Source organism: Haliaeetus albicilla, chromosome 19, assembly GCF_947461875.1.
Source record: "Haliaeetus albicilla chromosome 19, bHalAlb1.1, whole genome shotgun sequence".
NCBI lineage: Eukaryota > Metazoa > Chordata > Aves > Accipitriformes > Accipitridae > Haliaeetus > Haliaeetus albicilla.
Window position 1 is genome coordinate 1,896,236 of NC_091501.1, and position 24,026 is coordinate 1,920,261.

The 24,026-nt window shown below is 53.5% G+C and overlaps 1 protein-coding gene across 2 annotated transcripts; it reads left to right on the top strand.

The window, feature by feature from the left end:
* Window positions 1-872: 872 nt before the first annotated feature.
* PDGFB (platelet derived growth factor subunit B) lies at window positions 873-23,476 on the top strand. 2 transcript variants are annotated; one of them, XM_069807199.1, is made up of 8 exons: window positions 873-987; window positions 6,080-6,944; window positions 13,657-13,753; window positions 16,956-17,039; window positions 17,532-17,737; window positions 19,499-19,640; window positions 20,042-20,211; window positions 21,451-23,476. In XM_069807199.1, exons 2-7 carry the CDS (start codon window positions 6,789-6,791, stop codon window positions 20,176-20,178), a joined length of 822 nt encoding a protein of 273 aa, XP_069663300.1. In that variant the 5' UTR covers window positions 873-987; window positions 6,080-6,788; the 3' UTR covers window positions 20,179-20,211; window positions 21,451-23,476. The 2 variants fall into 2 exon arrangements, with proteins under 2 accessions (XP_069663300.1, XP_069663301.1); XM_069807200.1 differs by lacking the exon at window positions 873-987 and having other exon boundaries at window positions 5,927-6,944; window positions 20,042-20,207.
* The last annotated feature ends 550 nt before the right edge of the window (window positions 23,477-24,026 follow it).

Below are 24,026 nucleotides of genomic sequence, written 5' to 3' on the forward strand. Positions count from 1 at the left end.
TGGGCAGCCCTGGTACCTGCGAGGCAGAGCTCGGGGTTCCCCTCAACCCTGCGCGCCCACCGCCATCCGCGGTAAGGGCTGGCACGAGAGCCCCTCGGCGAGCACCCGTGACTGGCGAAGGGTGCCTTTGCTTTGGGGCAGGTCCCCACGCCAGCGGGGCATCAGACACAGGGCGTGTAGGATAAATACACACCCGCTCTATACGTCTCACTGCCTTTCCGGCATGGCAGCTCAAAGTCTATTTTTAAACTCCCTCCTTTATTACACAGGCCGGCAGATAGCGACGGCATGCCTCCTGCCGTGCCAGGGGTGCTGCTGTCCCGTGCGGCCCGGGGAGCAGGGTGTCCTCCACACCGCGCGGGGACCACCCTGCCTGGGGACGGGGATGGGGCACACGGTGGGCTACGGGCATGAACCCGCTCGTCTCCCCCACCACAGGCTCAGGTCACGGTGGGTGCCGGCAAACTGGGGTGCCTGGCTGGATTCGTGCTGTTGCGAACCAGCCGCTGGCTACGCCGGCACGAGGGTGCCGCAGGGTGTTTCGTCCCGCTGTATTAATGGGATGCCAGCATTGCTGGGGGCCCGTGGCTTATAGGAAGTAAATAAGCTGAGGGTTGGGCGCAGCGTCACCAAATCCACCTGCTGCTAGTGTCGGTGCAACCGAATTAGTGCGGGAGGGAGGACCAGCTCTCGTGGGTAGCGCACCCAGGGCTTTCCACTTTGGTGGATGCCCTGACCCTCAGCGAGCAATATTTAGAGTGGGTTTTGCTCTGCGACGTGAGCAGCAATAGCAGGTGGGGAGGGGAGGGAGAGCTGCTCGCTTTTGGTTTTCGACCCTCATCTTCATTTCACATCATGAGTCATGTTACGTTCTGAGCTGAGTAACTGCTGGGGCTATTTTTACTCCAGCTCAGCAAGCTTCCTTCTCGCTGCTGCCACCGCCAACCGCCGCTCGTTGCGGACCCAGGGGCAAAGGATGGGGAGACGGTGAGTGGCAGAAGCCGAGGGCAGGGGAAGCGGTGTTTGGGGTGGTGTCAGTGGAAAGGGGGACCGCTGCCCACCTAATCAATTTGGAAACAAAAATAGTATATGCCTCTCGAAAAACAACAGATGACCTGCAATGTGTGGTGTATTCACACACACACATACGCATATATTTATTATAGTGGGAGAGGGGAAGGGGGAGGGAGAGAAATTCCTTTCGAGTGCTATTCACCAGTCTGGAAAAATAAAGAAGGAAAGCAGAACATTTTTTCCTTTCATCAAAACAGGAAAGAGAGGGGGAATGGGGTGGGGAGCAGATCCATAGACATAATGGATGGTTGCCAGAGTAAGGAAATTGTTCCCTTTTACCCTAAACTTGGGGGTTGGGGGGAAGAAATATATGGTAGCGTGAGCAGGGAAGGCTGCATCCCCTCCTCCCCACCTGGTGTAGGAACGTGTACGCGCACGGGAAAGCGCTGGGAAATCAGTCCCCCCAGCTTTGCCTTCTCTCTTTGAATCCTGCTCGAGCTGCACATCCGCAGAGATGTGAAATGCCTTTGCCTTCTCCTTCACCCCAAAGTGCGGAACAGCAAACCGCAGCCGGCGTGAGCCCTCTTCCTCTCTGCCATTGTCAGGGGCCGTGCTGTGCCCTCTGTATGCATCTGCGTGCCCTTCCCCATCCTCTCCTCTCTGCCAGGTTTCTGCCAGGAATGGGTGAGATGAAGGAGGTGGCGAGGGGCTGGGGGAATCCCTCCGCCGGGGAGAGATAGATAGGCAGAGGGGGGGTTCCTGGAGGAAGCCTGGCAGGTCGCATCGAACGCCTGCTTGCCGGGTGACACCTTCCCTTTCCCTTGGGGCCAGTTGCTCTGTGAGGGTTTTACTCATCCTTGGAAAGCATTTTCCCTGCCAGCACCAGGGGCAAGAAGGCAAATTATGCAAGCCCTGGGCACCCCGAGGCTCTGCCTTTCTCCAGCACCAAATATAAATACCAGGCTCCCTGCCTGTCTCTGTCTCCTTCCTTTGGTCCCTCTTCTCCTTTCCTCCTTTCTTCCTCTGTTAGACCAAACTCAGTCATTAGGAAGTCAGGGCAGCTCCCACGGCAGCAGCCTCTGGGCCAAATGGTGTAAAGAGCGGTGTAAGCTATGTACGATGACTCTGTTGATCGCTTGAGTTGGGATAAACCTCACACAACCGGGCGATGTGGCGTAAAACCGATGCACCCGCGGAACAGGCCTGCTGGCGTAAACTAGGCATAAAACTTACTCTAGGTGCTTCATTTCAGTGTCACGGCTGCTCCCCTCCATTGACGGCTGTGGCAGCCCTGCGGAGTAGGCGTAGGGATTGCTCATCGTTCTCCTGAACTTAGAGACCGGAGCGAGAGCAACACCTCAGTTAGATACCTTGAGTGGGCGGGCTGACTACACGTTGGCTGTCAACACCTCCTAATTTCTTTCCATTGATTGTTTTTCAAAATAGGGCTCATCATGGAGAGGCTGAGACATCTCAGCTGTTCAGACTGAGTCTTGCTTTCCATTGTAAGCCCTGTTTTTCTTCCTGCTGTTTCACAATTCTCTCCCCCTTCTAAAAAAAAAGTAAAAAAAAAAAGAAAAAAGTAGATATCACCCCTCACATCGTGCCTCTGTGGATGGTGGCTAGTAGATCATTTTTTCCACCAATGTGAGAAGAGGGGAGAGCTGCCTTGCAGCAAGGAACTGCCTATTGTCCTTGGACACGTGTTGCCCTCCTCCCTAGTGATAAGAAAATAACCGAGGAGATGAGTTCAGCTGTTTGCAGGTTAGAAAGCTATAGTGGTGGTGAAAATGTTTTAATAAGAAACCCTGCTACAGGCTCTTATGAAATCCCTGTTTTGTTGCGGTTTTTCTGCAGGGCCATTGCCAGCTAGCACAGTTGGGACTGGACCTTGTCAAGTCGCAATGCTCTAGCGGGACATTTTTATGGTCCAGCTGCTTCATGCAGCCTTGAAATATCTTCCCACCATATGCAATGGTGGTTTCAAACTCTTGTCCTGTGACATTTGGGATACCGATAGTCCCCGCAGGCCTCCACACCCACTCCATAGGCCAGGTGAGGGGAAGATAGAGTCATCCCCATTAGATTTAGTGGTTTGTGGGGTAAATGACAAGCTAATTTCATAAAAGCAAGAGGATCAAAGGAGCACCCGCCCGGTTCAAGGCACAGCAGTTTTAAGTGCACATGCCCCTCTTGAACTCAATGCCAATGAGACTGGCCCAGCCTTTAGTGAGTCTAAACACCTCACTAGAGAAAAATTTGTCCCTGTCTTAAAAGCACAAAGAGTAAGGAAAAGCGACTGAAGCCTCAGTGGCTTGAATATCATTTTGCTCTATTTCCAGACAGGGTCAGGTAGATGATTAGTCAAATTCCAAACATCCTCTTCCTTGCCGTCTGGAGGTTCAACAGGGATTAGCTTTTTGTTTCTGATGTCGAGCTTCTAAAAACTGCCCGGCATCATCTACATGAAAATAAATAACTCTATTTCTATCCTAGCTCGCATGTAATGTAGCCGGATATTTAAAAAACAAAAACACACTGCACATAGCTCCCCCAAACCCAGGCCTTGCAGCAGCTCTTGTTGCTACCGAGCAAGAAATTTGCAGCAGTCCCTGCTAGCTTACTGCTGAGTCCTTCTCCTCTCCGGCGGTGATATCTCTCCCTGCTGAGGAGTTTAATCAACCCTCCCACACGCAGGCTGTTCTGTCCTGGCCAGGCAGCCATTACAGCATGGGGGACCCCCTACACAGCTTGAACAAGGTGGCCTGAAGGTGGTGGAGCCACGCCAGGTTATTTGAGGGTAGAGATCCTCCAAGGGCACTGGAGCCTCCATTTACCCCTTATGAACTTTAAACACGTAATGGGGTGATGGACATTTGGGACCTAGCTGCTCTCAGCTCCCTCTACACAGACAGAAGGACTTCCAGAAGCTGGTTTGGCCATTCCAAATCCTCAGCTTTCCCCCTGCTGACCACCAAGGAGCCCAGGGCTATGGCGTTCCTTTGGCTGCTGCCATCTGAAGCGAGGTGAGATGGACCCAGGCCCTTTTAAAACCTTTTTTTGGAGCCTCCTACAGATTTCAGAAGGAGTTTCAGTGTTCCGGTAGATGCTAGGGCAGTAGCTCCACCCTGTCGGGGGGTCAGAGCCAAATTGTCATCACGTGAAATGGCTGGTACGCTGCTGGCAGGCCAGGATGGAGAATGAAGGGAATTCTAAGAGCGTTCTGAGGAATTTGGGGTGGGTCAGGGCTAGCATGGCTGGAACATCTAAGGTAAAGTCCTGTTAAGGTCTCTGGTGGTGGAAATGAGCAAAGGTATGCATTGCATTTCCACTTCCTTCCACTCGAGCTCCAAAATTGGGGCCGAGCCACTCCAGACTCGGTTTGAGGGACTCCCAGGACACTCCTTATCTCTGCACTCGTGCACCTCAGACAGCCCGGGCTTTGGAGCTGGCATGGCTCTGACGACCTCCCCACCTGGGGGGAAATCTGCCCCCTCTTCTTCTGGGTCAGGGTGAAGTGCGGTGATCCCTTGTGACCCAAGAGCATCTTGACACACTGCCCTACCATAGGACCTTTCATTTTGTGTTTGAGTTACCCATCCCTGTGATGGGCGGAGCAGAGGAGCTATGCTATTTTAAGAAAGCTATGGAGGACCCCCAGTCCTCCTTGTGTCCCTGTGCTTCCTGACCGACGTCCACATCCGTGAACCAAAATCAGGTTCAGGAGAGTAGCTAGCCAAGCTGGGAGGTGTTGTCAGATGCCTACTACAGAAGAGCATTTGGTGGGCTGCCTGCTGCTCAGTTCTGGTAGCTGCTTCTCATACCCGGACACTTTGGATGGTGCATACGCAAGTGCTGGTGCGAGACCGTGCGTTTTAGAGGGGGTTGGCTGCATGAGACTCGCAGGCACCTAGATAGTCTAAGGGAGCATGTGTGGTGCTGTGAGATGAGGCCACTGGTATGCCTGTGGGTGTATGTATGTGAGAAAGGAAGAGAGAGGGGGAAGAGTGAAGGAGAACACATGGATGCCCAGGGATGTGTGAATGAGACAAAATTTGCACGTAGCTGTGCATGCGAGCGGCTCGAATAGAAGCATGTGCGTAGCATAGAAAAAGCAGGGAAGATGCTTGGGATTCAGAGCGAACGCCTGCCGAGAGCCTGCGGTGCATGACGGTGCAGGAATGTATCGGTGGATACGAGCCTGCACAAAGATGGTGCAGAAATCCCTCCTGGTTGTGCCTGGAGTGTGCTTTGCGAGTGTGCAGCTCCGCACCGGGAGATCACTCGTATGTACATGAGAGGGCGTGCGTACGGGTGTTTTTTCAATAGGATATGACTCTTTCTTGAACTCACCTGTTAGCAGCCTTTCCCTCCCTATCCCTCTCCCCCCCCCCCCAAGCAAATATCTGCTTGCTTAATTTCCCTTCAGATGTTTATTACATCGTGGAAATAATCATGCAGCAAAATACCTCCCGGTGCCATGAGCAACACCAGATTGTCTTGTAGCAATGTTTAAATTTCTCTGGCTTTTTTTTTTTTTTTTTTCCCTGCACACAAAGAGATGTAAGATATTAAAGCCGTCTCTCTCCCTGGAGCTAGTGGTGTAGCAGGGAAGAAGGCGAGTAGAGCTTAGAGAAATGGGCTCCAGACTGCAACAGTGAGAACCCAGGGCCAAATAAATAACAAACTACCGTGCCGGGAACTCCTTATCTCTTGCCGAGGAGTAAGGAATTTCTGTCCCCATTCCTCACGCGATATTAAAGCCACATTATACGGGTTATTACAGCATTAGTCATTTTTAATTAATTTATCATTTAAATTAACACACTTTTTATTTTGTCAGCAATGGAGTGCTACTCCCTCCCCAGATTTTTTGCCTTGATACAGGGCCAAGATTGCAAGCTATGCTCCACCCATCTCCTCTCCTTTATAAAAGGAGCAGCCCCGAGTGCCAGCTTAGTCTCTCTTGCAGCTCGCAGACTAAAATAAAGACCCATCAGCTCGCCTCCCCTTCAATTTTACCTTTTCTGCCTTTTTTTTTTTTTCTGCTTTCTTGTTGCAACAGAGCACGGGAGGCAGCAGCGGCTTCGCTCTGAGGCTTGTCAAGGCTCAGCGCACGCACACACACACACGCAACCCAGAGCAAAAACATTTGCTCTCACCTGTCTCCAAACCCAAAGCAAACCTCACGTCCAAGCAAACTGCCAACACTTCGAAGGAGAAGGCACCCGAGCCAGAATTTAATGTAAGGGGAAGAAATTCAATGTACACTAGCAACTTTACGATAAAAAGCAAGTGGGTGTAAGGAAGAAAAGGAGCATTTTAAGAAAAGGACACCTTAAAGGAAGAAGATTTTATTTTTTGGATTCCATACCAAACTTTGGAAAAGTTGTTTTTTTTAATTATTATTTTGTGCATCTTTTCCTAAGAACATTGAGCCGTTGTTACCTGCATGTAAAATCTTTTACGCACATATATTTTAAAAAGGAAGAAAATCAAGAGGAAAAATAGCATGTGGACCACCTAGCAAAAGGCAATACTGAAGCATCCCTTGCGGTGAGGGGGACGCAGGCTCCGGATGCGTATAAATTCGAGGGACTGCATTTTTTTTTCCACCGGGCTGATGAGATAGCGCAGAGGCAGGCGAGTCACCGAGAATTACTTCTGTCTCCCCTCACCACCACCACCACCACTGCCACCCACCTCCTCTTCCAAGGACTCCAGCAACTCTCCAGCCCGGCTCGGAGGGGACATGGGAACGCGGGGAGCCCTCGATGCCTGAGGCCGGGCGGCCGCGGAGCTGTCTGCGGGAAGCGCTTCCCAACCGGGGCTCGCCGTCCATGTACCCGCAGCCGGCGGGGCCTGAAGTCGGGATGAATTTCGGCGTGGTCTTCGCGTTCATCCTCTCCCTGCCCCTGGCCCGCCTGGAGGTGAGTTTCCCTCGCCGGCAGCGGGCGGTGCTGCCGAGCTGCGAGCGCCGGAGGTTGCGGGGAAGACCGCCGGCTGTGGCGGCTCTCGCCCCGCAGGTACGGTGGGGTGAAGCCCCGGGGGTTGCCCGGAGCCGGCGGGGGAAGAGCGGAGGCTGCACGGGCGAGGGCGAGGAACCCGGGGCGGGCGGCGGCTTTCCTGCCCCTTTTCTGAGGGAAGGGCTGCGCGGGCGCGCTAATGGCGGGCAGAGCCGGCCGCCCCCGGCCCTGAGGGGAGAGCGACCGTTGGGGACGGTTTCCCGCCTCGCCGCGGGGGGCTGCCCCCCCCAACCCTCCCTCCACCGCCTCAGGAGGGGTCCTCTCCCCTCAGGACGGACCCCTCCGGGAAGGGCTTCGCGTGGAAGTAAACCCACCCCCTCCATGTCTGTCCCAGGCTGGAGTCAGGGCCGGGTCGGTGGGGAAGGGGAGAGAGGGCTGAAGCGGCCCCCCGGGGTTCCTGAGGGAACAGGGGTGCTGCTGGGGAACCCGCAGCCCTCCTGCCCCGCCGGCGGCTTCACCCAAGGGCTGTCACCCCGGGGCACGGTGCCAGCCGGCGGCTCCGCCGAGCCTCTCACCACCCCCCCCCGCCCCAGGCCCCGGTCGGTTATTTTGGCGTCGCGGCCGCGCTCGCGTGAGGCAGGGACCGAGGCCCCGTTGCCACCTCCATAATAACGCGCAACCTGGCATGGCCAAGGGGCTCGATGGAGAAAGGGCGGGGGGCTTTGAAAGGGGCGAGGAGGGGGACAGCGTGGCTGGAGACAGCGGCACCGGGGTGGCACGGTTTCTCAGTAAGGAGTGTGTCTAGCTGTGGGGCCGTGGGAGGAGGCAGAAGATGTGTGTCTCTGCTGCTCTTGCACTGTCACGCAAGCATCTTGTCCTGCAGTCCTCCGGCACGCTCTGCTCAGGAGGGAGCCGGGCGCAGGGTGGGGGCCAGGTGGTGGATTTGGCTGATGAACGTACACCACAACCCTCTCTGGTTTCCCTGTGTGGAAATCAAAGCCTCACCCTGAGCCACGGTAGAGGAAAAGGAGCCCCAAGACCCCCCACATCCTTTGACCTCTGGTGCCGCGTTTCGTCGTCTGATTGCGTCCAGATTGAGGGGATCAGAAAGCCCCTAACATTTATGCACGGCGCTCGGTTCCCACTTCAGCTCTACCCGGGGTGGCAAAACCATGGGTTGGATCTGCAGCTTGGGGGTTCTCAGGGGCAGGAAATATCCTTCCACCAAAACTTTCCTCCCTTTGCATCATTTCTTTCTTTTCCTTCCTCATTTTTGGGCAGCCCCTGTTGTGGGTGGCAGGGAGGGGGTTGGGTGCGAAGCATCGCATCACCACCTTATGTGCCCATTTTGCCCTTGCCCAAGCCGCAAAGGGAAGCAGTTAGAGCTGTGGGCTGCCCAGTGGTTATGTTTGTTTTGGGCAGAGGATGGTATTTCCTCTGTGGGTGGCTCAGATCTCTTTCTCCCATGCAGCATGAAACATCAGCTATGGTTGGCACTGGGGAAGGGTGAAGATGGAAGTGTCTGATTCCAGGGGGCTGTTACTCTGCACTGTAATCGCATTAAAAGACTGCACAGCTCTATGACAGCCTAGGAGGGCTGCAGTTTGCGAATTCTGGCTCTAGGTTTCTCGGGAGGAATTGTGATATTCAACAGTTTATGACCAGAGAACCAAGAAGGTTTCTTCTTGGGTAGATGCTTCTGCCTGCAGCCAGTCCCCACGTCTAATTTGAGGGCAGTGTGTTGCACCTCCTGCACCAGGTGCGTACAACACGACTCCTGCCAGGCTGCTGAACCATAGTCATCCTCTGAATGGGCCTTGCAACTCCTCCCCAGCCCTGCCCGAGAAGGTGCACGGGGAACAGTAGTTCCCCATGATCAGCAGAAGCCTGAGCCAGGAGATGGAGCCTCCCGAGTCCCTCTCCCTCTTCGATCACACCCATCTGGAGCTGGAGGGCCCTGGAGCTTTTCCAGCCGGAGGGAGTATGAGCCTCAACGGGGAAGGTATTTGCCAGTTGGGAAGCAAGGATGCTAAACCGATTTGCATTTGCCCTGCAGGCTGTAATAGTTGCCTTGCAACATTTACAGAGATGGGCTGAGCCCAGTGTGGTTGTGCTGGGGTGAAGCCCCACTGGCAGGGTTTTCTGGAATTCCCGAGGAATGGGGTGCGGCTGGGCGCTTGCTTATAACCTCGGCCCAGCTCCCCATCACATCTTCCTGGTGCGAGGCTCCGGGGCTCTTCCTGAGTCTTCTTAGCATGGGGCTGTGACAAGGACAAAGCAGTGGAAGCTGGGATGGATGACACGTCTGGGGTGAGCTCGTGGAAGGAGCCAGGCACGTCGTCCCTGCCTCCCTCTCACTGTCAGCTGATGCACAGCAGCAGGAGAGAATGACAGTGGTTCTTGCGCTGTCTCCAGTGCTGCCGATAGACAACCGGCCCCGGGGGTGGAAATGCCTCCAGCCCTCGCAGGGGAGGTGTGGAGGGAGCGTAGAGGAGCAGGGTGGGGCAGCGGAGTCCCCCTTGAAATGGGAAAAGGGTGGGTAGGTCTGGCTGGATTTTAGGAACGTGAGCTAGATCAAACATTAAGCTTGATTCTTTTAAGGGAGGAAAACATAAGCCGCCGTCCCACGTGGAAGGGGCTCGTGTGAGGAGGGTTGTGCCTGCTGCGGGGAGAAGCATGCGTGATCCTCCAGCAGGCAGATGTCGGGGTCCGCCTGTAGCCAGGAGCAGTGCTGGAAGGGTGGAAGGAAGCCTTGTGCCAGGGGAGCAGGAGCCTCTGGGGTTCGGCGGGCTGGTGGCAGGTGCTGCTGGTCTTGCTGTCTGCCAGGGAATGTGGTGGAGTCTCCCCTCGGGGTCCTCATGTCAGCTTCAGAAAGAATTAAAAAGTGCTGTTTGTTTGGGTTTTTTTGCCTGGCTGATCATTCAAGACCCTGCTGCCAAGATCCCTTGCTGCGGTCAGTGTGGACGTGCTCAGGAAAGTTCTCCTTTCCTGGGCAGAGGAGTGAATAGCTGGGTGCTTCCCTACCCTGCGCTGGTGCTGCTGCTATCCTTCTGTCCTTACGTGTGCAGTCACAAGTGGGTGTGTAGACACACCACCTCAGAAAAGAGGACTGGAAGAGTCCTCACCTTGGGAGTATCCTTGGCTGGTTTCTTTGAGCCTCGAGGGTCTGCCTTTCCTGCCAGTTGCACAATCTTTGCTCCCTCCTCCTCTCTATCTGCTGTGCTACCAAGAGAGACACACCTTCCGGCAAGACTCTGAAACCCTTGCCGGTGAATAGCTGGAGGGAGGACCGGACCACAGCCATGAATATTCCCTGCGCCACCTTGGCAGCGCCTGATGGCAAGGGGACCTTTCAGCATCCCTGGTGCTCAAAAGCATATGTTGGCAGAAAGTTCCAGAGGCAGATGGAGTTAGGGAGGGAGGCTGATTTTGGGAGAGCGTGTGTGTGGGGAGCGGGGATGGGGGAATGTCCCGTTTGCAGGGCATCGCTGCACGTGCATCGGTTTGCGGTGGCCAAACAGCACTGCTGACGTCTGGAAGGAGGGAGGCAAAGCTGACGCGCCGAGAGGCCCCGGCGTCACAGCCGCAGCGCAGAGCAGCTGCGGGGCAGGCAGGGACCCTGCCCAGGTGCTCTGCTGCCTTGTGTTGGGTATGCCCTGGCTCTCGCCCCAGAAGCACCAGAAGCCAGGAGAAGGGGAGGGGATGTCCCTGCCAGGGGACTGGCAGAGTGGGGGATGCCCCTGTGGTTCGGGGAAGAGCCAGGCACCGGGGCAGAGGGAGGGAGGGAGGAACAAACTAACTTTCTTCTAGGAATTCAGGGCCCCGCAGGAATACGAGACCAGGCCTTGGGGCACTTGTCAGCCAGCCAGAAGTCCATTGAGACAAAAGTCTTCTTTGATCTGCCGCACAGTTAAAAAAGGAGATTGTTAACCTGTGTTAGACAAATAACTCCAGAGGAGCTGCTAAGCAGGAAAAGCACCAGCTGCGTGGGCTGGTCTGTTGGGGATCCCACCTCCTGCATGCTCCTCCACCTTCTGACTCCATGGGATCAGGTGGAGGTGGCTGATGGACCTCTGCTTCCCTGTGTCCCATCCCCATCGAGTGCTCTGAGCCTGGGTGTGTGCGGTTCCCCAATCTCAGAGCCTCCCAGGCATGAGACTGGGATGGGGGGCCAGAGGCATGGCTGTTCCCAATCACAGACCCCAAAGGGAGCTGGGCAGCTCAGGTCTGGGCAGCTGCTCTTAGGCCAGCCTTGGACATGGCTCTGCAGCACTAGAGGAAAGTAAAGGAGCTTCACAGGCTGGCGGTTGTCACTGGCAGAGCTGCCTCACAAAGCCTGGGGAGGAGGACAGGATTATGAACCATGTGGGCTGGTGATACGGCGTAGCCATGCTGATAGTATCTGCAACAAGAAAAAATTGGCACCTAAAACTGCTGCTGTGAGCAGGGAGTGGAGCTTATTCCTACAGGCAGTCCCCAGCAATCCGGCTCCTGAGGGCCTGCATTTGCAATCCCTGATTCATATCTGTTCCCCCTGCTCACTTAGCAAGGTGACACCTCCCAGCTCGCCTCCAAAGTCACCGAGTCTCGTAACACCCGCCCACGCTCTCGCCCAGCGAGTGCCGGAGTTTAAAATAAAGTTCCATTTCCTACATGTATTAAGTGTCAGGAAGGACCAGGGGCATCCGTGCACAGCAGCATTCATACACAAATGCATTTGGGTGACAGGTGCAAACGTTAAAAAGCCTGCAATTTCACCGCCCAGCACTGAGCTCTGGCTGCAAGTACTGGGAATTGCAAATGATCCCTTTTCCAGTAAACGTGTGTGGTGCAAGGCAGGGAAGTGCTGCAGAGCCTCTCTGGCACTGGGCTGTTGGTCCCACTCTTCCTCACGCAGCAGGAGTTGTCAGAAGGCATCTTCATTTCGCAGCTATTCAGTGATCCCTGAATTATACAAGTCTCTCTCTCGCTGTGCATTCATCACTGATGCTGCTTCCCTCTCCCTCAGAGACTGAGGAAGTAATGCCTGGGGATGTAAAATCTGCTTTTTGCTGCAGGCGGACAGCCAGCTCCGTGGTGAGATGTGACAGTGACAGGGACGGAGCGGGGCAGAGAGGCTCGATCTGACTCGAGCTCTCTGGTGGATGTGGCTGCGGAGGTTTAAGACGCTAGTGTTGCCTGCTCTGCAGCTATCCCAGGAGGTTTCTGCCCCGTGACTTGTGCTGCAGCAGCCTTCAAGCCACTGCGTCCTAGTTTAAGTTATAGTATTAGAGGGTGGGCTAGCAGGTTTGAGGAGGGAGCACTCCTATTGCTCTGTTAGTAGAGGCGAAGGGCAGGTGGCCAAGGGACAGGCATGTGTGGGAGGGTGCCAGGCTCAAGCAGCCGTGCAAAAGTGACTGCAGGTTTGGGCTAAAGCCCTCAAGGTTTAAAAGCCAACATTTAACCACCTGCCTGGTGGTTTTCCTTGACTCCAAGCGGAAGGGAAATGTTCTGCACTGAACGCAGGCAGGGAGGGAATAGCTGCTCACTAGAAGGACCACACACATGCCACCAACTGCCCATAAAAACCCACACAAAAATCCCTGCATTTCACAAGTACACGAGCCAAGTTCTCCTCTCAGTTACAGGGGCATGTGTAGGGCTGTGGCTCAGACAGCATCCAGCACCCGGCTGAAAGAGCAGCTTTTCCGCATGAGTAGCCCTGAATGAAGAGAGCTAGGAGCTAAGCAAACACTTTGGCCAGTACTTTCCTCCGTCTCTTTTTCCAGTCTTTCGGAAGTATGTTTTAATCAGTGCTTGCTTTCCCACACCGCTCCTTTGTAGTCTTGTTAAGTGCTGTCACTGGGGCCAATTCAAGCCTGGTGCCAGAGTAAAATTCCCAGGAGATTGATGGCGTTGCACCTGCCTGCACAAACACTGAATTGAGTCTGTCGTCTGATGTCTATAAACCTGCTTACTTAGGTTTTTTTCGCACTGGCGTGCAATGACATCCAAACTCCCATGTGTTTTTTCATCCAAATCAGCTCCTCAGCCCACCACCTTGAACAGCCTTTCATGTCCTCCCTGCAGCATTTGTGGTTTCACCGCGGGCTCATGCCGGAGCAGCCTCAGCTGCAAAGGTCAATCTTCCTCTCCAACCCCCACCTTTTTTTTTTTTAAAGAGTATGCAAATGATGTATATTATTGGGCCGCTGTGGTTTGAGAACACACGCGCACGCACACGCACATACACACGATATCTGACAAAGCCCGTGAGGGAGTTTCATAACAGAGGGAAATATTGGGAAGGTTTTATCTGATAGCGTAAGGGAAGTCTGTTAAAACGCCTTTACTGCAGGCAGCAGGAATGAGAGGCCACCTGGAGAAATCATACAGCACCGGAGGAGGAAGCCTGGCTGGCTGCATGCGTAGTGTTCAGGGCTCTGCTGTACAGCCTGGGCATTTTTTGGCTTTTTCAGTCTCCTGACTGCTTAATGAGAGGCAGCAAGAGGGGCTCTCTTGCTTTTGCTCAGGTTTCAGGCTGATGCCTTCATGAGGGCACATCTTTGTGTTTTGCTGGTTCTGTCATGCCTCCTCCTTCTATTCCCCTCACTCCCGCTCCGTGACGCAGTCAGTATTTGCAGATCACCTCTCTAACGCTTGTTTCTCCCCTTCTTTTCTTTTTGTCATCTGGCAGGGGGACCCCATACCTGAAGACATTTATGAGATTTTGGGTGGCAGCTCAGTGCGCTCCATCAGCGACCTCCAGCGTGCCCTGCGGATAGACTCCGTAGGTAAATCTCCTCTTCACCAAACACTCCTCTATTTTTTCTTAACTCTTTTGGGGGGAGGGAGGAGATATGCCAGCAGGCACACTATCAACAGACCTCACTACAAATATAGGAACGATTTGGGAGCCAAGACCTGGCTATTTACACACCTAGTCCCCCTGAAACCTGTGGGAGCTAGGCAACCAGATGCCTTTTTAGATCTCTCCTCCTAACTGCCTGGTCTTTCGAGGGACGCTGGCTTCCAAAAATGATAGGAGATTGGCAAGGTGAGTGCAAGGAACTGGTGTCAGCACTTTTCACCCTGGAAGATGCACAGGCAGCAGAGCTTGAATTGGCCAAGGATCAGTTTAGCAGGTGTAGAAAAGGGAGGTGGAAATAGGGTGGTAGAGGAGGAAAGGGGTGAGTGAGTTCTCTGAGCTTTAGCATCCTTGAAAGACCCTGGGCTCCCAGAGGGTCTTAGGATGGGAGTAGCAGAGCACGTGTCCGTGGTTGAGATACGGGACAGGACCTAAGTCAGGGTAGCATCGCTTCACCTCCTGCCCGTAGATAAGAGCTCTGGGGGCTGCAGTGCCTCGGGGTCACTTGGCCAGGGCCGAGCACAGCGAGCGGCAGGAGCGGCGAAGCATGGAGGGGTCGGCACGTGTGGGAATTGGAGCACGCGCCACAGCGGCTGGGCTGGCCCAGGAATTTATTTATAAACGGTCTCTTCAGAGCAAATTCCTTTCTATTCTAACCCTGCTCCCGCCCGTCATCCCCCAGCCCCCCCAGCTCGCCTTCTCTCTCGTGTTTTGTCTGTTTGGAGCTTTGTAATCCTTGCCGAGACACTATCTACGGGGGAACAGAATTTCCTGCTTTTGTTTCCTATGCCAGTCCAACCACTGGCGCAGTCTCAAAAGCATTCCCGCTGCCTTTCAAAACGGCCCTGGAGGGGCAGGGGGGGGAAAGTGAGGGGGAGGGCACCAGCTGCGTTCAGCTATTGTTTGCCTTAGAAAGAGGCGACGAGGCTCCCCACCACCACCACGGCCGCTCCCTGCCCTCACCAGTTCCCTCCTCCTCCTCCACCAGCCACACAATGGGGCAACTTCCAAAATTAGCTGTGCTGGATTGTCCCAGGCTGGTCCCGCCGCCCCAGCCGTCTTCAGTGCTGACCCGGGGTGTAGAAGGATAACCTGGGAGAGGGAGGAACCTGGTTTTCAATAGGAGATTTGTTTCAAGTCAACAGTTGTTGCTATTTTTTTCCCCCCTTTCTCTCCTCTCATCAACTCAACCTCAGCGCAAAAGGCAACCCCCACCCTCGTTTGATAAAATGCCAGGCGGCACAGGATGGAGGGGTGGGGAAGGAGCGGCTGAGAAGATGCGTGCAGTCTGTCATGTCCCGGTGTCTAAGGAACAGATACATCTCTATCGCAGTTTCTAACCACCCTCACAATTAAGAAATAAAATGGGCTTCTCTTGTTGGCTTGAAAAGCCCAGGGGTATGGGGGAAGGCTGCAGAGCTTTGAGTCACTGGTTTCACTTCAGGTCCCAGATGAGAAAGGCTGGTCAGGGAAACAGAAAATGGTGCTGTGAAGCTGTCTCTCTGTTGCACCCTGTGGCTGTCATCTGCTCCCAGGTAGTGACTGAGGGGCATCACCATTTGCTTGGCCTGTGTGGAATTAGTGTATTAGCAAATAAGTGTATTAGCAAAATAATCCCAAAGCAGCTGGGGCTGTTCCCTGTGCTATCCATGCCCCATGTATGTGTCATAGCCGCTGCCCTCCACTGCACAGGGAGCCAGGATTAGGCAGCTGCAGGAGGCAGATGAACTGAGTGGGATACTGCTCTCCTGACCTTAGACGCTACTGTAGACCTTAACTGTGGCTGCCCGCAAAGCAGGCATGACCATCTAACCCAGTCATCCAGACACTCTCTGTAGCTCCCTGGAGAGCTGCATGCCCTTCCAGAGCGTGATCCACCAGGTCTCATTTTGGATGTCTGCCTCAGGGCAAGGCGAATGGTGTCCTGCAATTGATCACGCCTCTCCAGACACTTTAAAGGGTGTTTGTCTGTCCACCTCCCATGTAGATGTTGACTGCTCAGGCACATGATTCCTGCTTTGTGAATACAGCCTCTGTGCACCCATCCCACATCCTTCAGCAGTTGCTGCAGAGCAGAGCGGAGAGCAAAGTCCCTGCTCCCTCTTATAAGAGGGCTGCACTAGGGCAGGACTGAGGAAGAGGGATGGGACATGATAGATATGGGAAGTCTGCTCCACCGCACATCTGATAAACAGAGATCTTCCACTGGCCCCAAATTCCCTCTAAGAAAATTGCTCCCTTGATGCTGACGTCCATTCAGCTTCCTTCAGCTGCTAAAGCATGTCAGAGAAGGAAAGAGCTGTGGCTGGGTGGGAGCTATCTCTGAGCGTGGCCATTGTCCGGAGCTCAGGAGGGGCTGCATGTTGGAGTGCTCCATGGGGATTATGGGCATTTCTCTATTCAGCGCTTCCTATGGGAAAAAGCAGTGGGGTGGGAGGGAACTGCTCAGGGCTGGCCTGAATGCTATCTGCCTTCCTCTCCCATCGCTGACAGAAATACCTCCAGATTCTGCAGCTTACCTTAGAGTAGGATGGGGGAAAAGCCATTTCAACTTTATTTTTCTGTTCTCCTGCCCTAAAACTGACTCTAAACTAGAGCAGCTGTGGTGGGTTGGGAAAGAGAAAGCAAGCACCCCACCTCCCACCCATCATCCCCCTTCACCTGCCCTCTCACACCCCAACTCTCCCAGTCCCAAGCCATCCCAGCAAGGCACCTCAGTGTTATATACCAAATTTTCTGCTTGTCCCATCTGGTCCCATCCTCTTTGCCATATCGTGGCCTCAGCCAGCTGATCTGAATCCAGGTGCTACTCCTCTCTGACACCAGACAGCCCTGCTGTAGGCCTTGTCATTCTTGAGCTGCAGTTTTCCTCTCCCAGACCCGACTGGAACCCCTCTTTCACAATAAGCTTGTTGCTTTCAACTGCCTAGTCTGAGCAAAGAGCAAACCTAGAGTGTCCATGCTCCAGCACAGCTGTGACCTTGCTGGTGGATTTACACCTAGTGTGACGTACTGGGGCCATGGCTTATCCCACATCTCTGCACTTTGCCTGATGAGCGGAGCACATGTGCCTGCTGTCTTCTCTGGCCTCTACCCGGTGCTATTAGGCCATGTCCTTCCCTTTGCAGAGGAGGACAGCTCGAGCCTGGACCTGAATGCAACTCAGCCCAGTCAAAACCCGATGGCCCTGTCTCGAGAGCGACGAAGCCTAGGTGAGTCGGGAGTGTGGCACCTTGTGATTGTTGGGCACTCACCTGAGCAGCTGTGGCTGGGTGTAGATGCATGTCTGAAATACATGTCTGGGGATAGAGATTATAGTGCGCATGGATGTATAGACAGATGAGAATGAGGGTCTGGGCCTCACGTAGGAGCTGGGTGTTACACCCCAGGAGGGCCGGAGAGGGAGTCTGGAGCTCTGCAAGGTGCTGTGCTTTAAATCCCGCTGGTGCTGGTTTGCTCTAAAGAAGTGTCATCTCCTGCCTAGGACTGCCACTGCAGTGAGAAGCATCTTTTTACTGGGGGCTCCTCCACAGGGTGCAGCTCTGTCCAGGGAGGGAGCTGGAGGGGTGGGAGAAGGAGAAAGAACATGTGTGTGTGTGTGAGAGCTGTGGGGGGTCTTTCTCTTCCAGTAGAGGTGGTTGCAATGGGTTGGTAACAGCTGCAAAGCCCGTTTCATCCCCCCTTCTTCTCTTGGCCTTCTGTAGATGCTCTGGCAGCAGCAGAGCCAGCTGTCCTCGCGGAGTGCAAGACGCGGGCGGTGGTCTTTGAAATCTCCCGCAACATGGTGGACAGCACCAACGCCAACTTTGTGGTGTGGCCGCCCTGCGTAGAGGTGCAGCGCTGCTCCGGGTGTTGCAACAACCGCAATGTGCAGTGTCGTCCCACGCAGATTCGCGTCCGGCATGTCCAGGTAAGGGAGATGCCTCCCGCTGCTCCCTCCTCCCACAGCCCACCTCCATCCCTACCCCCCCAAAACCAAAACCACAGCGGGTCTCAGGTGCAAGGCTCACACAGCTGTCTGTTCCCTTGCACCCGCTCTGCAGTCACGTCTACTGCATTAGCCACGCAGTGCTGCAGCCTCTGGCGCAGGGTGACGTCCGTGGCCACCTACTCGGAGGGCTGGTGCTGTCCAGCAGCTGGGGACTGTCACCATAGCAGAGCTACAGGGTACTGTCCCCAGCTGCAGCTCTGCGCCACGGCTATTTCTGTGGCTGGAGGCGACATTGTCTGCTGTGTTAGAACAGAAAAAAGAGGATGCTTTCATCACGGGAACTGATTTTGATGCAAAAAGAGGAGGGCTTGCAGTGTCAGTGCTCCATCTTCCCACTGCTGCTGCAGCTTCTTCCCAAGACACGCACTGGAGCAGCTTCTCCTCTTTCTCAGCCCCATGGTTACCTCCTGACCCATTCCAGCAGCAAGCAGACACCTGATGGCTAACCTCTTGCTCTGATCCTGCCCTCCTCACAGCTACCAGTGATCTCCTCACAGCTTCCTCCCAGACAGCTTGTTTAAAAATAATACTCATCCCATATTAATCCTCTGCCTGAGCCGTAAGAGACTCCCCCAGGCAGGCAGCAGAGGTTGGCTGGGAGAGGTTGTATTCACACAGCTCTTTTCATCAGGAAATTCCTTTCTCAGAAAAGCCAGGCTGAATGAGGGAAAAATGGGGGGGAGCAGGAGTTGTTTTTGTGGAAAAAACAAGTGAGAGGTCAAAAGCCAGCCTGAAAAAGTGACCTGGAAATGGTTTCTTTGAGGACAGAGGTCTCTCTATTGTTTGTCTGGAAGTGTTTGTCTAGCAAGCAGCGTGTGGTCTGAAGCGTGTGGAGTGGGCTTTCAAGGAAAGATAAACAGCCTCACTGCTTCGGTGCTGGCTGAGGGATGCTGCTGGGGGCAGTGGGTTTAGAGGAATTCAATCCCAGACGCGCGGCAGAGCAAGTATTTATAGCTTGCAGAGCACTTCAGGGGCTGCGGTCTTGTTAGATAAGCTGAGCGGGGTCAGACCCAGCCGTTCCTGGAGTGGGAGGACCCCTTAGAAAGCTTGTGCCCTGTGGTGGGATGTGGAGCAGTGAGTCTTCCCTCTGAGTCAGCACTGGTGGAGAGTCCGAGGGAATTTCCAGAGCACCGCCTTTCCAGTGAAACACGGAGCTGAGGGCTTCAGCCCTGTGAGTTATTAAAGAGCTTGAGACAAATTCAGACAGGCCTCAGCAGAGCTGGTGAAGCTGCGTTCACTTGCATTGGGCCTGAGTTTTTCTCCTTTTGCCCTTCCTGTAGGATCCTGTGGGAATTAATTCTGGTTGCCCCCAGGTCTCCGCCATCACATCTGTCAGAAACAGGCTAGTGTGTTCTGCATGTCCCATGTTTCTGTCTGTGATCAACCAGTCATCCTGCTTAAGCAGCAGCAATAGTTAGGAACAGTGGAAACAACCAGTCACATCCAAACTTGCCTGGTCTAGGTCTGCTCTGCTGGTGTGTGCAGATTTAACTCCCATACATAGCACCCCTGAATTTGAACCTTGCTCTATAAACTGCCTAAAATATAAACTGATCCTATAAACTGATCCAATCTATAAACTGATCCTTTAGGAAGAAAACCAGTACTGACACTGATTATTTTTACAGAGTGGGAGCTACAGCTGTATTAATCTCCTGCTTGCCTTTCTCTTCCAAATAGGTGAACAAGATTGAATTTGTCCAGAGGAAGCCAAAATTCAAAAAAGTCGTTGTGCCTTTGGAGGACCATGTGCAGTGTCGGTGTGAAGCAGTGTCCCGTCAGCCCCCCAGGAACAGCCGACCAGGACCACGTGAACAGAGACGTAAGGATCTTGGCATTAGCAGAGTGGAGGGAGGTGTGAGAAGAGGGGCTGGGGAGAGAGGAAAGAGCCCTCCGCTGCTTTCAATCTCCTTAGCTCCAGTGAATCCCATGGGCCTTCGCTGGTTTATACCAGGCGAGGGACCTTTCCCAGGATGTTTGCCTGCCAGCAAGGGGCTGAAACTGAGGGAAATGAAGGAGGGGAAGGTGAGAGGTGAGGGGAAGGGCATCGTGGGAAAACAGAGAGAGCAGACACTGTGGAGGAGGACAAGGGACAGAAGAACAGAAGGAGGCCTTGTGGCCCTCCTGTTGCAGAGCTCTTTGTTGATAGTGTGTGGAGAAAGATATTTCAACATGAGCTGGCTGCCCCGTGCTGTACAGACACTCTCCCCTCTGTTTTGGCAGGCTTGTCACCGTCGTTCACCACAGCCGCTGTCTCACAGAGGCGGCGAGTACGCCGGCCGCCGGCGCAGAAGAGGAAACATAAGAAGTACAAGCATGTCAACGATAAGAAAGTGCTGAAAGAAATCCTCATAGCATAGAAGTGCTGGCAGGGGAGAGAGAGCACAAGGCAGGTAACAGCAAGCTGCTTTTCTAGTCGGGAGAGGTGTTCTCCCAGGACACGGTTCTGACCAGGCATCTTGGACCCTTCCTGCAGCGCTGGCTGCTCGTTCAGTGTGGGGCTACTGCAGGGCCTGGGCATGATAAAACCCGGGTTGAAGGAGGGGGAAGGACTAGGCTGGGACCCAGCACGTGCATCCTATTTATGGCTTTATGGCCCTTCACAAAGGTGGAAGGATCATGCTGCAACCAGACTTGCTCTCGGGCCCTGCCCTCTCCGTTCTCGGCTGCCCTTACAGGCAGAGAGTGAGCCTGACTTCTCTCTACACCTAAATCCCCTCAGGGTCCATGTAATTCATCTCTTCTGTGGAGCAACTCCTGTTCTCCTTTCTCTATTGATTCTCCATTGAAAGCAGAGAATTAATGTTGCTCTGGGGATCCCTTTTGCTTTTATTTCATTAGTTGAGTTGGCAGAAAGACTGAAAAGCAGCAACACTTTTGGTTCATCTCTCTCCTTGCGGGAAGCCTGTGTGCATGAGAAAGGTCATACCAGGGGAAAGGAGAACTGGAATCTCTGGCAGGAGATCTGGACTTTGTCAGTCCAGGGTCTGATTCTTCTCTCTCTGACTTGTGTAAACAGGAGTAATTCCCTCGTCATCAGAAGAATTTCACTGGTACAAGGGAAAGGCGAATAAGTCCTGGTTCCCCATGAGAGAGGGGAAAGGTGCAGAAAAGAGAGGAAGAGTAGCCAGGGCACAGACTGAGGGGAGCTGAATTTAGAGAGGTGGCACAGCCCCACAGGGAAAGCCCTGGCCCGTGACTCAGCAGTTCCAGCTCTGCCGCAGCCCTTTGAATGAGCCTGAGCCGCTCACTTCACATTCATTTCCCCTTGCCTCGGGAGAGGGGACAACGGGCTTCCATTGTGTGGCGTTTCAGGAGCTGGGGACGAGGGGCACCAGGCGGTGTCTTGGGATTGGTATTCCCACGCTTAGCACTACGAGGACTCTGATTATCCCAGGATCCTCCTGGCCAGCCCAAAGTTCCCAGGCTAGAACTGATGCAAACCCATGCAAATCTCAGCTCTGGCTCAAGTTGTCCAGGGGAAAAAATAGAGGAGGTCAAAAGCCCTCCTGGGCTTCTAATCTGGCACTTCCCTGCAAACATTTCCAGAGGAGAAGACTGGAGAGGAGGGGAGTTGCAGGGGGAGAGGGTTACATGTTCTAATGCTGTGTCTGTTTTTGTTTCACTTCCAGGTTTATTTAATATATTTGCTGTATTGCCCCCATGGGGTCCTTGGAGTGATAACTTTTCTTCTTTGTCCGTCTGCCTCGACGTCTGATTCAGACGGCAATTGGTGCTTCCCTTTCCATCAGTGGACCTTCTCCCACCAAAGCCTCTCCCTTCTTTCATTTATTAGCATAATTTTAAAGTTTTACACACAAAAGACAAGGACAAACATGACCTATATATATATATGAGAAAAGAACAAAGTACAAATAAAACCATGAACCCTGACAGCCACAACATGCGACAAGGACAGGACAACGCCTTCCCAGCTCCAGAGGACAGGATGGAAAATGTGAAGAGGAAAGTGGGTCCAATTACTTCCGAGGGGAGGAGAAAAACAAATGGACAGAGGGCGGAAGGGGAATATTCTCCCTTTCCCTCGTGTTTCTGGTAAGGCTGGGGGGCCCGGCTGAGATCAACACTTGCACTGGACCTACATTTTGAAAACAGGCATATCTCAGATTGTGAGCGGCGACCAATGATGGAAAATGCACTAAGGACTTTTATCGCCCTACCTGGACAGATATATATTTTTAACGTGCGTGTGTATATTTTATTTTAAAAAAGAAAAACCAAAACCACTAAGATACACAACATCTCGGGGAACAGAACAAAAAAACAAAACAAAACAAAACAAAACAAAGAAGCCAAATGCATTCCCCCCCTCCCTTTCCCCTCCTGCTCCTGGTGCTGACTGGAAGGTGTTTGGATCGTGGGGAAGGAGCAGACGGCAGCAGAATCGTCTCCACGCCCCTGGCCCCTGCCAAGGGGAGCCATCTTTGCACATGCTGGTGGAGAATTCAACTTTCCAGGCTCAGACTCAAATTATTTTTTAAATTCGCTCTGTATGTGTGCGCGTGTATATGTGTGTATATATATATATACGTGTGCGTGCGTGTGTGTGTGTATGTGTATTTATACATACATATATAAATATATATATATATATATGTTCTTAAATGGATTTCATTCCCCAGTGGCAGGAAGCTCAGAGGCACGTGCATGCATCGGCTTCGTTGGGCTGGCAGAAAAGCACGCTGTTACTGCAACGTGCCTGCGAGGTCCGGGACGGGACAGGCAGAGACATCATCTGATCTCTCTCTGTCTTGTTGCCCTTTTCTCTCACTCTCCACCACCCCCCCCAGCACAACTTCCTTGCAGGAGGCGAAGTGGCACCACAACAAGACCAACAGCAGCCAAACTTAGAAGCATGACTTAATCTCAGCGAGCTGTCCTTGCCTGCTCTGTGGTCCTGAAAGCAGAATCGTGTCATTCCCCCGAGATTTTTAACCCCTTAATGGGTGTCCTGCACACCATGCCTCCACTGCTCTCTCCCTGCCAATGTCGCCGCATCTCCCATTGTTTTCCTCACATTTTCCCTCTCGAATTCCTTTTGGATTTTTGCCCGTTAGATGTTCCCAGCCCACTTAGCTTGGAAGTTGGTCCAAGATGTGGGCAGCTCTGTGCAGGTATAGAGAAAGAAATGAGGATGGTCTTTGCAGTTGGCAGCAGCCGTCTGAGATAGAAACGAGCTCTTCTAAGTGAGGAGGACTCGGACAACAACTGGAGAGTCAGTTGTAGAGTCCCTCCTGGGCCAAAACCTGCTCTGGAGGCGGGAGGAGGACTCTCTGAGCAAGGGCTATTTCTGCACACCTAATACTCAGTCACCATTAGCAGAAAGGAATTTCCAGCATCACTCAGAGTCCCGGTCTCAGATTGTGCCATGCAGAGTTACACATGAAGAAAATGCCTGCCCAAAGCTAGCGCAGCTGTCCCCCCCCGCCCCCGCCGCCTCCAGCCCCTTCTCCCCTCGCACACACACACCCCCCTGATGTGGGGCAAAGCCCTGCAGGGAGCCCGGGGAAGGAGGTGAAGCCACGACCTGGGAGCTGTTACAAGTTGTGTAGGGACCCAGCCCTCGCCTCCTGCAAGCCCAGAGCACTTCTCGTACCACTGCCAAGCCAGCACGTTGCTCCCTCCCTCCCTCCCCAAGCCCTGAAGTCTTAAGACACTTTGTTTTCCTGTTCCAAAATCTGTTTCCTTTGGTTTGTAAAAATGGTGAGGTTTTTTGTTGGTTTTTTTTTTTTAAATGTAAGATTAATTTATACTCAGTACTGTATTTAAAGTTGTAAAAAAAAAAAAAAAAGAAAAAAAAGGAAACCACCTCTCAAAAAACTTTTTCTCTTTCTTTTGTGAGTTGAATGAAATGCAGAGGCCAAACCAGCTCACCGCAAGGCAGAGCGGGATTCCCAGGGCCTCCAGTTTCATTTTCAGGACACCTATTCCGAGATTGCGGGGAGAAGCAACTGAAGCTGGGAAAGTCCTGGGAGCCCACGTACCGCCCTGCCGCTCCTCCTTCCCGCCTGTCACCCAGCGCTCGGCCTGGTTTGAAATGACTCGGGCGCTGGGGATTTTGTCTCGGAGAGGTCCCCTTCTCCTTAGCTGCTCTGTTCAGACACCCAGCCAGAATTTCCCTGTGCTTTCATCCGATCTCCGGATTCCTCTGCTTTGAAGGGCTTGGGACAGTCAGCACTGTTTACAC